Raw genomic sequence first — 15,248 nt, 5'->3', positions numbered from 1 at the left:
CATATTTTTCTCACTGGATTTGTAAGACACACTGTTTCTTCTAACTGTGATGGGACACATCTTTTTGGAGACACTAGTCACTCTAGGCCCTTCATGTTCGCTATTGATTTAGAGGAGTCCCTTGTTCTGACTCTCCAGTTGGGTTTCCATTTCCTATTGAGACTTGAGACTACTCTTCTTTAGACTGCTTGAGTCTATATCATCCCAGCACTGCCTCAGAACCCATTACGTAATGTAGATTAGTGGTTATAATCAGAGTTGCCCCACTTCACCTGCGGTGAATACACTAGAATGCCTTGTCCACCATATCACTCTCCTCCATGATTACTTTGGTTACTTTCATGTCTGATAGCATTATTATCTGACACCTCACCTGCCCCTATAACTAATTCAACCACAATGCATCTCAAAATCAATGACTCAGTTTTTTCTGTACAAGAACATTGTATGGTTGGCATCCCCACACTCCTTAAGGACTTCCTTCAAACCACTTCAAGTCTGCAATACGTATATATAGGTTACGGCTTTGAAGAGGTTTACCAGGATTATGGCTGAAGATATCAGCCTTAACCTAAGTAATGTTTTTTTACAGCTGGTGGCTGGCTTTCTCCCAAGAGCATTTTGAGCAGCTCATGAGCCGCTGGAACACCTTCAGAAGCGGCGGGAGGGGACACCCTCCCGCGGGCTCACTATTGTTTCTCAGGCTTACCATTACTGATGGTGTGCCCAACTAGTCCCAGAGGTGATCCTCTTTGATAGCCTCTATGACCTTGGAGGACCAGACTGATGTCATGACGTTACTTCCGGTCCAGGCTGGTCCTCCAAGGTCATAGAGGCTATCAAAGAGGATCATCTCTGGGATTAGTTGGGCACACCATCAGTAATGGTAAGCCTGAGAAACAATAGTAAATAATTTATTTTTTATAAGCTAAAGATTACACGTTTTTTTTTTTTTTGATCTTTTCATAAGGAAGACCTGTCATCCTTATTTCTAATACAAGGGATGTTTACATAAAAGTGATCAAAAAAAAAATTAAGGGACAGTGTAAAAATAAAATGTAAAATAAATAAGAAAAATTTTAAGCGCCCCATCCCTCTGTGCTCGCAAGCAGAAGCGAAAGTATACGTAGGTCATGCACACATATGTAAAAGGTATTTGCACCACACATGTCTTGTATCACTGCGAACGTTTGAGCGTGAGCAATAATTATAGTGCTAGACCTCCTCTATAACTCTAAACAGGTAACCTGTAAAGGCATTTAAAATGTTGCCTATGGAAATTTTTACTGCCATTCCACATGCCTGTGCAATTTTAAAGCGTGACATGTTTTACTTGTTGATATCTATTTACTCGGCATAACATAGCTTTCACATTTTACAAACAAATTGGGGTATATATTGTGTTTTTTTTTTTAAATTCATTAACCGCTTAAGGGCTGCCCTATAGCAGTTTTACTGCTACAAGGGGGCACCTCTGCACCGGATCACGTATATATATTGTAAGGGATTAGCTCGGTGGTAGGCGTATGGGTGACCCCTTTGGGGGTGCGTTTTCACAGAGATAGCCGATTAGAGGTTGAAAAACAAGACTGATTTATTCATGCAATTTACTTAACACAATTGCAAGCATCAAAACAGCCAAAATAAAATAAAAGACAAAATAAATCCTTGCCTCTGTGGGCGGCTACCTTCTCACAGCTGGAACCTACCTAAGAAGTCTTTCCAACCTACTGTTGGGCCGACACTGCTGATCCTACAGCAGACACTCAAATGTCCATTTGTTTGCTTTTCACACAGCACAAACATTGTCCATTGAACATGTCCCTTTGTTTTCTTTCACACAGCACATGTTCATTTATAACAGGATCCTTTACTCTTCAGATTCTTCACATTGAACACAGTTCATTTAACAGGTCCCTTTACTCTTCACACTCTTCACATGGAACACTTCTCTGCACACTCTTCACATGGAACACTTTGTCTTCTCACCTTTGAGACGTCTTCACTCGTGGTTACCCTCCTTAGCTTCACATCGCTTTAGGGGGTCTTCTCCCATGCTCACCAGCTTGTCGGGAGGCACACATCCGACTGTCCCCCTCTCCCAGCCCACACGGCGACAGGCGGCAGCAGTCCTTCTCCCATGCCCACACGGCGTCGGGAGGTACACGTATGTCTGTCCTCCTCTTCCCAGCTCACACAGCGACAGGAGGCAGCACTCAATAGATTTTCTCTGGACAAATTAGAGTCCTTGATCTCCTCATTCTGAACAGCTGAATGGTTTTCAACTTCCTGCTGGCTCTCTCTGCAGCCAACACCCTATAGTATCAGTGAACTTTCAAAGCAGGTGGGAATGTGTCTCCTCTCAGTGACTACATTCCCAGATTTTCCTGACTTCCTGTCACATACCCCCCCCTCTTGTTTCAACCCTAGGGTTGGGACACATATTTCCAGGCACGCATGTGTCAGGCACTGCTGACTCACTGATAAGCCTCCTATTATCCTCAAGCTTCCGGATGAAACTGTTTTGTCATCTTCATTGACAGATTTCTCATAAATGCCACACAGTTTGTCTCTCATCTCATATACACATTCTTCAACTGCATTTTTGGCATCATTTTGCTCCTTCTCGTTTCTGTCATCTTCATTGACAGCTTTCTCATAAATGTCAGACAGCTTGTCCCTCATAACCGTCTGTCCAATCCACCACGGAGGTCCGTGATCCATAGGCAACTCAATTGGGCTAGTCTTAATGTCTTCAACATTCTTAAGACGCCTCTCTCTGCAATCCATAAATGTTTTCCACAAAACTTTGAGAACCTTTGCTTCACTAAGCTTTGTTCCAAGTAGGGACTCTTGACATCCCTCTGTGACTTGAGTTGCCTCTCCATACAGCTGTACACAATCATTGACTTTTTGTTGTAAAAGGGAATGATCTTCCTTCTTGAGCTTTGCTTGCTCTAAGATGCTGTGCAGAGGATTTTCCAATTGAGACAACAGGCTGTCACACATTTCTTCAAAGTGACCCCTGTTCCTTTTCCCAGAGATATCAATATCATTCACCAAACATTTCATATTCATAGGCAGATCTGAAGCATTTGCACTCATCAACTTCTTAAACTTTTCGCCCTCCTGAGCGAGTCGCAGTAAAGGCCTACTATTTGATTTGATATTCAGTTTATATTTCTTGCCAAACTCTTCACAGAAGAAGCCAACCAGAACATCATCAACTTTCCTTCCACCAACATAGGGGTCAAAGGCAACAACACAGTTGAACCCAGCGATCTGGGTGGTATCCATTATAGACCTCCTCTCTGCATCAGTGAAGAAGCATGGAACTGCAACACATTCTTTTACAGGTTTCTTCAATGCACTTTCTGCTGAACTATTTGACCGCTCAAGGTCACCTAGTTCTTTTTCTCTATCTGAATTCCACATGGAATGCATCTCAAGATCACGATCAAACTTCTGCCACCCGTCTTTCACCAGTTCCATTTTGGAAACACTCCCTGAAAGGCACTTATTCATTTGCTTCACTTTTTCACCAACAGCCTTAGTTTTCTCCACTAGGTTTTCAGCCTGAACTGAGAAATCACCACATTTCTTACTCAGCTCCTTTGTTTGCTGAAGTTCTAATGATACATTTTCCAATGCTTGAAGTTTTTGAAGGAACGGTTTATTCCAAAGGGGTGATTCAAGCCACATGTCGTCACATTTCTGAGGCTCACTCGGGACAGACCCCAAAACACTGATCCTTTTAAAAACTGCATCAGGCACACTATCCCCTCTTTGGGACAGATCCTCTGTTGCCTGGAATTCCTCTTCCAGTTCCTGCAACGGAATCTTCATCTCTTCTACTTGCTGTTCTAAGGCTCGCTTAGACTTTTCTAGCTCCTGAACGCTTTTCACAACATCATCCTTGGAGCTGACCAATTCTTCCATTTCTGTACGCAGCTGTTTAACACTTTCTAGTTCAGCCTTACACTCTAGAGCTTCCTCCAAAGAGCGAGCCAAGAACAGGGCTTTGCTCTCGTTATCACGCACCTCCGTTTCTGCACGTGCGCGTTCTTCTGCATATTTTGCAGACACAGTCTTCTCTTCACCAAGCATCTGATCAAACTTCTTTTTCACATCTTCAACACACTGTAATGAACCAACGCTTTCTTCCATGCGTTTTTTCATATCCGCTATCTGAGCTTGCAATGTTGCGACTTGCTCTGATAGGTTTTTCTTTGCTTCCGCCTCCTCTTTTAATTGTTCCAGGAAGCCATTTTTCTCATCTTCCATTTTTTTGAGCTTTGTGCTAAAACTCAGCCTTTGACACCTCTCTTCCTGTAAGAGTTCCTGCGTGTCTTGCAGCTGCGATTCCAAGATAGAAAAATCTTCCGCAATTTCTCTAGATTTGCTGTCTGCTTGAGAAAGCTGATTTGTAACATTGTCCAACTCAACCTGCAGTCGGTTTGCCTTCTCTGACAGCTTAGCACACAATCGGTCACCTTCTGACACCTTGACTTGCGATTCCAGAAGCTGTGCCTCTACTTTTTCCCTCTTATGTTCACAATCTCCTTTTCCCTGCATAAGAGCCTTCACCTCATTGGCTAGCATCTGGGAATAAGAATGTAATTCTGCCACACAGGCTTCTTTCTCCTTTAACTGCTGCTGGACACGTTGGGCTTCCCCTTTCCAACTTTCACAGTCCGCACGCCATTCATCTACCACATTGCTTAAAGTAGTGAGCTCATACACAGTACTCAGTAATTTAGCTTCTCTTTCACTTTTCTCTTTGTCGCTGAGAGACAATGTCGCTTTCAGAGCAACATTCTGTTCCTGCGACTCCTGCAGGTCTATTTTTGTAGCTCCCAAAGACTGAAGACTTTTTTCCAGCTGATTACGCAACTCCAACATATCAGCCATACTTTGCTTCTGCAAAGTCTGAATTTCACTTTCCTTTTCCATGAGGATGGTATCTTTCTGCATTATAGTCTCTCTGCGTTTTTGCAACTCGACCAAAAGAAGAGCAGTGGATTCTTCCCACTGTAACACATGAGACTTGAGTAGTTCATTCATTTCCTGCAAGTTTCTATGCTCCATTTTAAGCAATTCCAAGGCTTGTTCCTTTTCTTCCATTTTCCGTTGCAAGGCATCCAACTCAGCCCTGCACACATACTCGGTTTCCTCCAAACCGATGGCCTCCATTGGCTGCTGGCGTCTCTGTTTCCAGCCTGCCATGCTCTCTTGATGAGCCTTTTGTTGCTCTGCAAAACTCTGCTGAAAATCCGCATTTGCCTGCTGTTGAGCTGCATTTGCTTGCTGTTGAGCTGCATTTGATATAATCAGATGTTTCAACATCTCCTCCATTTTGAGTTTACTTTTCATCTGAGCACACTGCGTCTCCATAGCGGTTTCATCAGTGTTGCTAGGGACAACAACCTTCCTCTTTAGTAGACTCTCTTTAGGCATGGATGGGGCTGGTTCAGACGGCAACATCCCCTCCATCCATAGAATCCGGTCTCTCATTTCATCTATCTTTGCATTCTTCAGGCGTTTTGAACGCCCCATCTTCAATAACTCCACAAACAAATTTTTCACAGTCCAGCAAAAATTTTTCAGACCACTGTCTCTTTAACACATGTAGTTTTTCTCTCTCTCTTGCAAGATCTCTTTTCCTGCACACACAGTTTGTGCAGTCACTTGCACCAGACACAACAAAGTTCATCAAATAATTTTGAGACCGCTGTCTCTTTAAAACACTTTTTTTTTTTTTTTTTGTCAGGATCTTCTCTCCTGCACACATAGATTGTGCAATCTCATGCACCAGATAAAGTTCATCAAACATTTGCACTTCCTTGCAGGGATCTCTGCTTATGCCCACTGCATACCTCCACCATATGTAAGGGATTAGCTCGGTGGTAGGCGTATGGGTGACCCCTTTGGGGGTGCGTTTTCACAGAGATAGCCGATTAGAGGTTGAAAAACAAGACTGATTTATTCATGCAATTTACTTAACACAATTGCAAGCATCAAAACAGCCAAAATAAAATAAAAGACAAAATAAATCCTTGCCTCTGTGGGCGGCTACCTTCTCACAGCTGGAACCTACCTAAGAAGTCTTTCCAACCTACTGTTGGGCCGACACTGCTGATCCTACAGCAGACACTCAAATGTCCATTTGTTTGCTTTTCACACAGCACAAACATTGTCCATTGAACATGTCCCTTTGTTTTCTTTCACACAGCACATGTTCATTTATAACAGGATCCTTTACTCTTCAGATTCTTCACATTGAACACAGTTCATTTAACAGGTCCCTTTACTCTTCACACTCTTCACATGGAACACTTCTCTGCACACTCTTCACATGGAACACTTTGTCTTCTCACCTTTGAGACGTCTTCACTCGTGGTTACCCTCCTTAGCTTCACATCGCTTTAGGGGGTCTTCTCCCATGCTCACCAGCTTGTCGGGAGGCACACATCCGACTGTCCCCCTCTCCCAGCCCACACGGCGACAGGCGGCAGCAGTCCTTCTCCCATGCCCACACGGCGTCGGGAGGTACACGTATGTCTGTCCTCCTCTTCCCAGCTCACACAGCGACAGGAGGCAGCACTCAATAGATTTTCTCTGGACAAATTATAGAGTCCTTGATCTCCTCATTCTGAACAGCTGAATGGTTTTCAACTTCCTGCTGGCTCTCTCTGCAGCCAACACCCTATAGTATCAGTGAACTTTCAAAGCAGGTGGGAATGTGTCTCCTCTCAGTGACTACATTCCCAGATTTTCCTGACTTCCTGTCACAATATATATATATATATATATATATACATATATATATATGTGATCCAGCTCTTCCAGGTAGGGGGTGTGCATGTAAGCAAGGCAGATCACCGTTCTGACAAAGCATGGAAAACATTTAATTTCTTCCCCTAGTAAAAGCACCTCCCACAGTGTAGTAAAACACTGGTCAGGCACACAGTTAACCCTTTGTTCGCCCCTGATATTAACCCCTTCCCAGCCAGTGTTATTGGTACAGTGACAGTGCATGTTTTTTAGCACTGAACACTATATTAGTGTGACTGGTCCCAAAAAGTGTCAGTGTCAGAATGTCTCCCGCAATGTTGCAATCCCACTACAAGTCGCTGATCACCGCCATTACTAGTAAAAAAAAAAAAAAAACGAAATAAAAATATCCCATAGTTTGTAGACGCTATAAATTTTGCACTTATTGGGATTTTTTTTTTTCACAAAAATATGTAGCAGAATACATATTGGCCTAAATTTATGAATTCAGTTTTTTTATTGGATAGGTTTTATAGCAGAAAGTAAAAAATACATATATATTTTTCTTTAGATTGTCGGTTGTTTTTGTTTATAGCGCAAAAAACAAAACCCGTAGAGGTGATCAAATACCACCAAAAGAAAGCTGTATTCCCTACCAACGCATTATAAAATGACACCGGCAGGAAGACTCTGTCCCTCCGGGCGGACGTCATATGACGTCCGCCCGTTCTCGCCACTCTCCCGCTCCCCCGGTGCCCACAGCGCGGCAATCAGGGATGCGGCGTGTCCCTCAGGACACAGCCCATCCCCAATCGGTGTAAAGAGCCAATAAAAAATTGGCTCTTTAGCATGTGACCGGCTGTGTCCAATCACAGCCGGCCACATGCACTGTCCTTGTGCACGCCGCTCATGCACACCCCCAGGGGTGCACAGAGCGGCGATCGGGGATGGAGAGTGTCACTCTGACACAGTCCATCCCTGATCAGGGTAAAGGGCCAATAAAATTGTCTCTTTACCACGTGACTGGCAGTGTCCAATCACAGCCGGTCACAGAATGTCAACAAAACCATGGTAACTAGCTGTTACCGTGTTCTCCTCCTCACACACTGATCCTGTGTGAGGAGGAGATTGTGGTAACAGCTAGTTACCGATTACAGTGGACACCAAACACACCGATTGCCCCCCTAATAAAGAGGACCTATCACTAGCCCATCAAAGTACCTGTCACTAGCCCATCAAAATACCTGTCACTAGCCCATCCCAGTACATGAGTACCTGTCACCAGCCCATCAGGTACTCTGATGACAGGTACTCAGGTACTCTGATGGGCTGGTGACAGGTACTCCGGTCCTCTGATGGGCTGGTGACAGTAGGGTGACCACGTGTCCCGGATCGCCCAGGACAGTCCCGTTTTTGGGGTGTTTGTCCCGGGTCCCGGTCACCCTCATTACGGGACAATGCAATGTCCCGGAATGTCAGCCGAACTCGGTCAGTCTGGACTGTCTGTGTATCATGTCTGAGTCAGTCCGCGGCTGGATGAGGGAGGATGGCTCGTCATGGCTGGGCTGGGCTGTGTGTGCCATTAGAGGGCGGGCTGCCTGCAATTCGAGCCAATAGGAGAGCAGTGAGCAGAGGTGGACGGTGACGTCAGCCGGAGCCGGCCCGGGATCATCTCATGTGCGGCGCCGCCTCAGCTCAACTCAGCCTGCCTGCTCCTGTAACTGTCTCCAACGGCCGGCCGGCGGGCCGGGTTATCAGCATTTAAGAAGAGGAGGACAAAAAATGTAAGTTAAATGGTATTGGTCTTGATGTAAAAAAAATAAATACATTCAGAGCACAGTGTTAATAGGGGAGTGATGTCACTGGAGTCTGTGAAAGGGGCACATGCCTAAGCACTGCACACAGGACTTATGTTTCGGATGGAAAAAAGTTTTCAGGCCTGTGTCCTGCAGTGAGGAGTGATGTCACTGTCTTGCCTTGATTGACAAGTGGAGCAAAGTTAAAGAACACCTTTTTAAGGAAAGGTTAAAGTTAATTGATGTTTACACAGGCCAGAAATGTCCTAATTCTTGCCGTATTTGGTTGTGTATGTTATTCATAAGATCCACTTTTCTTGTAATATCAGGAATGAGAGCAGAGGCTGGAGCTCTGAGAGCAAGATGTTCAGAGTGCAGCTGCAATTGACAGGTCAATAATCATTATGGAAACACTCGGCTGATAATAATTTATACTTGTTTTTGACAATTTTGGGTGTAAAAAGGGCACACGCTGGCCATATTAGGGTACAGTCTGTCCTTTCACTATATTTGGTGTACCTAATAGTCATCTTTTTTTTTTTTGGCGGGGGTGTTGTCGGGGGGAGGGGGGGGTGTCCCTGAATGGCAGTTTGGAAAAGTGGTCACCCTAGGTGACAGGTACTTGGGTATTCTAATAATAGGTACTCAGATGACAGGTACTCGGTTACTCCGATGAAAGGTACTCGGATACTCTCAGTAACTGTCATCAGAGTACCCGAGTACCTGTCACAGGAGTACCCGAGTACCTGTCATCAGAGTACCTGCGATCAGAGTACACGAGTACATGTCATCAGCCTTCCCAAATACCTGTCACCAGCCCATCAGAGTACTCGAGTACCTGTTATCAAAATACCCGAGTACCTATTATCAGAGTACCCGAGTACCTGTCATCAGCCCATCAGAGTACCCGAGTACCTGTTATCAGAGTACCAGAGTACCTGTCTCCAGCCCTTCAGAGTACCAAAGCGCCTATCTGCAGCCCATTAGAGTACCTGAGTACCTGTCTCGAGTCCAGCCCATCAGGGTATCTGAGTACTTATCTGCAGCCCATCAGACTACCCGAGTACATGTCATCAGCATACTCAAGTACCTGTCACCAGCCCATCAGAGTACCCGAGTACCTTTTTTCAGAGTACCCGAGTACCTGTTACCAGCCCGTCAGAGTACCCGAGTACTTGTCATCAGAGTACCCGAGTACCTGTATCCAGCCCTTCGGAGTACCTGAGAACCTATCTGCAGCCCAATAGAGTACCCGAGTACCTGTCTCCAGCCTATCAGAGTACCCTAATACCTCTCTGCAACCCATCATAGTACCCAAGTACCTCTCTGTAGCCCATCAGAGTACCCGAGTACCTATCTGCAGCCCAGAGTACCCAAGTAACTATCTGAAAACCATCAGAGTACCCAAGTACCTGTCTCCAGCCCAGAGTACCCGAGTACCTGTCTTCAGCCCAGAGTACCCGAGTACCTATCTGCATCCCAACAGATTGCCCGAGTACCTGTCTCTAGCCCATCAGAGTACCCAAGTACCTTTCTGAAGCCCATCAGAGTACCCGAGTACCTTTCTGAAGCCCATCAATGTACCCAAGTACCTGTCTGCAGCCCATCAGAGTACCTGAGTACCTATCTGCAGCTCCTCAGAGTACCTGAATACCTATCTGCAGCCCATGTATCATAGATTATGTGTTGGGGTGTTTGCTTTTCAAAATGGGGTCATTTTGTGGGTAATTCGATTGTCCTGGTGCTCCAGGGCCTTCAAAAGTGTGATAGGTCGTTAGGAAATGATATGTGTAATTTATGCTCCTAGAACACCTGGCTATGCTGTGACAAAGTCTCACATATGTGGTATCACCATACTCAGGAGGAGTAGCAGAATGTATTTTGGGTTTTATTTTTGCTATGTACATGCTATGTGTTAGAAATATCTATAAATTGACAACTTTGTGTAAAAAAAAAAGTAGGTTTTCATTTTCTTACCACATTTTCCAAAAACTTGAAAAAAACTTGGAAAAAAATGACATGTTCAAAAGAATCATTATGCCTCGTAGAATATACGTTGGGGTGTTTGCTTTCCAAAATGGGGTCATTTTGTGGGTAATTCCATTGCCCTGGTGCTCCAGGGCCTTCAAAAGTGTGATAGGTTGTTAGGAAATATGCGTAATTTATGCTCGTAGAACACCTGACAGTGCTCCTTGCATGTTGGGCCTCTGTATGTGGCCAGGCTGTGTAAAAGTCTCACACATGTGGTATTGCCATAATAAGGAGGAGTAGCAGAATGTATTTTGGGGTGTAATTGCAAGTATGCATATATTGTGTGAGAAATAACTTGTTATTATAACAATTTTGTTAAAGAAAAAAAAAAAAAAGATTATTTCTTCATTTTCCAAAGGTTTTTTGGGAAAAAAATTACAAGTTCAAAAAACTTGCCATGCCTCTTACTAAATATCCTGGAATGTCTGCTTTCCAAAAATGGGTCATATGGGGGGTATTAGTACTGTCCTGACATTTCAGCGCCTCAGGAAATGAGATCGGCCATCGGTACATCAGGTGTGATTAGGTGTGATCAATTTTCAATGATTGGCACCATAGCTTGTAGACTCTACTTTCACACAGTCTAACTAATATCCACTAATTTGGGTTATTTTTTACCAAATATATGTAACAGTATAAATTTTAGCCCAAATTTATGAAAAAAATTACTTATTTGCAAAATTATATAATAGAATCTGAAACAAAATGTTTTTTTTTTCAAAATGATAAAAAACTTGATTGGGTACAGCGTTGCATGTCTGAGTAATTGTCACTCAAATTGTGAGAGCGCTGAAAGCTGAAAATTGGTCTGGGCAGGAAGGGGGTGTAACTGCCCTGTATGGAAGTGGTTAAAGTGTATTTTTTCCCAAAAAACTGCATTTGCAAAACTGCTGCATAAATAATGTGTCTAAAAAAATTGCAATGATCGCCATTTTATTCCCTAGGGTCTCTGCTAAAAAAATGTTTTAGTGTTTGGGAGTTAAAAGTAGTTTTCTAGCAAAAAATACAGATTTAAACTTCAAAAAGTGAACCCCTGTGATGATTTCCTTCTCAGGGGTCTTGATGGGTTCCAACGTTTTATCTCTCCTACTTGTATGCCTAATTAGGTGTTCATAGACAAATAATTATATTTGTGTACTAAAATTTGAAGGTTATGAAATGATCATATATGTGCTGCACCATGGGAGGTACCATCAAGTGAAACAGTTTTTGCTCTTTGGCTGGGTGGTGGCCTTGTCGCCCCCACTGGAGTAGAAACTTTGTACATTAACATAAACTGGGAACTGTGCCCAGTGCTGCCACGCATTACAGCTATTATTGTTACTGCTTCAGATGCGCTGACAGTAGTTTCATGAAATCCTCATACACCTGAATGCATCTTCCTATTACACACTCATTATGAAGGGTGGGACCCTGTATTATAAAGGGGTGAGCAGAGACTGCCTTACATCAACTGAGACACCTCTAGATATTTTACCCATGACATCTCTTCCAGGTGTGCTGTTATTTTCCTCTCAAACCCTTTCCAGGACATATTTCAGCCCTGTCACGCGGCATATGCAAGTTGGTTTTTTAGTGGGCGGGACAGAAACTCCTCTTACCAGACAGAGTATACATATGTTCCTTAATACTTTATCATATATTATATTTGTGTAGTAATGTTTAAGTATTACTGTAATGCTACATGTGTGCAGCAGTGTGGTAGGAGCTACTTTAGTCAATTAGTTATTGCCCTTGGTCTGGGTGGTGGTTTATTTAGGTCCCTTTCACACTTGTGCGACTTGTCATGCGATTTGGGACTGCAAAATTGCAGGTCAAGTCATTCTCCATTATTTCCAATGAGCCCCATTCATATCTGTGCGACTTGAAGTCGCACCGACTTCAAAGTTGTCCCTGCACTACTTTTGGCATGATTTTGATGCGTTTTGAGTAAAAGACATTATAAGCCCAGTCAAACTCGCATCAAAATCGCGGCAAAAAGTTGCGTCAAAATCGTGGTAAAATCGCACGACTTTGAAGTCGCACAAGTGTGAAAGGGGCCTTACTCCTACAGGACCAGAGACTCTTAATGCCATCAAACCTCAGGAGGCTCCCTATGTCAATACACACAATATCTATTGGTGTTGCCTTCTTAGATGCACTGATGGCTACCCCTAGTAGTCTATATACACATCAAAACCTTATCCAATCATGTAGCTCCTTTCCAAATTGTCCACTATAAAGAGTGGGACCCTGCTTTTCACTCAGATAAGATGATAACCCACGTATATTAGTTGTATATCCACTTGTTATGAAAACATTTAAATAGGAACATTTAAAAACTTGAATCGGTTTTAAGGTTTAAACAACTTTCTGCAGCATTTCAGTTTTCCACTTTTTAACTTTCAGCTTAGTTTTCAACGAAAAATTGGAGTTTTGTACTGTAAGAGTGGACAAGCTACCGAAGAAGAAATGTATAACAATGAGACAGCTGGACCAGCTTTTAAGGAGTTTTTGAGCCTTCTAGGGGACGAAATCAGACTGAAGGGGTTTGACAAATATCGTGCACAGCTGGACAATAAAAGTAAGTGATTTTTTTCCTAAAGCTGGCCTTTAGGCTCCGTTCACATCTAGGCGTTTTGGGGCGTTTTTGGGGCGTTTTTCTGCTCTAGGATCAGCTCTCAAAACGCCCAACAAGACAAATCCTATTCATTTCAATGGCCCCTGTTCACATCTGAGCGTTTTGACGCTGTATACAAAACGCCCAACGCTCAAAAAAGTACATGAGCTTCTTTTTGGGCAGATTACAGGCGTTTTCCATTGATCTCTATTCAATCTAAAAACGCCTGCACAAAAATTGCGGTAAAATCGCGGTAAAAAACGCCGCAAAAATCGCGGTAAAATCGCGGTAAAAAACGCGCGAAAAACGCTACGCTCAGGTGTGAATGTAGCCTAAGGCAGATATTCACACAAGAACATTTGCCAGTCCTTCAATTTAAGGTTTTGGATGCTTACTGCAATCGCCTCTTTTACCAGACCAGCTGGTATTATACACTCACTTCTGGGAAATCCCTGCATGCCTTAAGAAGCATTTCTGATAGTTGAAGCTCTCTAACCCAATGGAAGCACTACAAGACTTGGCCTTTACCTATTCGTTACACTGAATAATAATAAATGCACACCTGTAAAGAAGAGAGTAAAAACCCACCTCTGTATTGACACTGAGGTTAGCATAAGGAACCACTAAGAGCTATGGGTGACCCAGGATATCGACACTTCTGGAAGTGCCTATGAGACAGTAGGCAGGATTTTTTATGCCTAAAACTTAACCTACAATAAAAAAGCAGACACCTGTGTATTTTGGAAAAATATTGGCCACGGCCGTTTATTATTGGTTTTAAAACTTTAAATAAATATATAATAAAACATCAACACTCTCAACAGCCTAGCCACCACGGCTCAGGCTGGATAAATAAAATTACAGGTAAAACCATAACTTCCACTCAAAGTATAAAAAACCATCCCCCTTTGCTATAGCAAAGGTGACCCACCACATAATAACAGCCGGGACAAGGGAGGGGGGGATGGGGAACTCACACCGCTGAGACTTCTGAGGCGAATGAGCCCCTCTGAGGTGAGCCCCTCTTTATATAAGGGCCTCAGAGGGCTCTAGAAGCTTCTACACTAAACCTATTCCTATAGGTGCTCTGACCCCTGCAAAGTCACGCCCACTCCAGCTGTTCCCTCAGGGTATCCTAAATCTCCCTCCCTTTTTTACCCGAGGAAAAAAGGAGGGAAAAATACCTCAGTAACCTACCTTATCTTCCAGCCACTCTCTTATGAGGAAAAGGGGGCTTATTCCAGCCTTCCCTTTTCCTCTCATGGGACAGTAGGCAGGATTTTTTAATGCCTAAAACTTAAAGCGGAGTTCCGGCCACAAAATCGACCTAATCGATTTTGGGGCCATCCGCTTGCTATTTGTTACCTGAAAAACAAATGGGTAGTTACGATTTTTTTTTTTTTACTTACCTTATTATTTTAGAAAATATACTCACCTTTCCTTCCACTTCCTCCCTCTGCGGCCGCGGCCCACGCCTTCACTTCCTGTCCAGCAATGCGTCCTGGGAGCTCTTACTCATCACTCCCAGGATGCAATGGGCAGTGACGTAGGCGGCCGGCCGCTCCTCTCATCGCGTTATTTGCAAACAGGAAATAACGCGATGATAGGCATCCCTATACTATGCCGATCGCATAGTACTGGGCATGCGCGAGATTTTGCGCTGCATTCACAGCATTCACCGGCCCCTCTCCATCTCGTACCAGCTAGCAGGGCATCCATTAACACACAGCGGCTTCAGGGGAACCCGGACAAAGATGGTGGTGCTCAGGACACATTTTATAAAGTAAGATTTTATAATTGCATATCAATTATTATACTGTAAAAAAATGGATTATTTGATGTATGAAGGGGGGGGGGGGGAATGACAGTTTTGGAGGTATTGATAAAAAAAACGATTCTGTGGTTGGAACTCCGCTTTATCCTACAATAAAAAAAGCAGACACCTGTGTATTTTGGAAAAATATTGGCCGCGGCCGTTTATTATTGGTTTTATAACTTTAAATAAATATATAATAAAACATCAACACTCTCAACAGCCTAGCCACCAC

The 15,248-nt window shown here is 43.5% G+C and overlaps 1 protein-coding gene across 2 annotated transcripts in view; it reads left to right on the top strand.

Annotated features, from left to right (window-relative positions):
- SIPA1 (signal-induced proliferation-associated 1) overlaps positions 1 to 15,248 on the top strand; it is a 148,967-nt gene that overhangs the window by 29,698 nt on the left and 104,021 nt on the right. For both annotated transcript variants that reach the window (XM_082270220.1, XM_082270219.1), the window contains exon 4: positions 12,990 to 13,164. In XM_082270220.1, coding sequence (XP_082126346.1) covers positions 12,990 to 13,164 — 175 coding nt within the window. The remainder of the gene's footprint in view (positions 1 to 12,989; positions 13,165 to 15,248) is intronic.

Source organism: Pelophylax lessonae (assembly GCF_965119305.1).
Source record: "Pelophylax lessonae genome assembly, chromosome: 10".
NCBI classification, from domain to species: Eukaryota; Metazoa; Chordata; class Amphibia; order Anura; family Ranidae; genus Pelophylax; species Pelophylax lessonae.
Note: the sequence above shows the minus strand (reverse complement) of the source record. Positions and strands in the feature narration are given on the sequence as shown.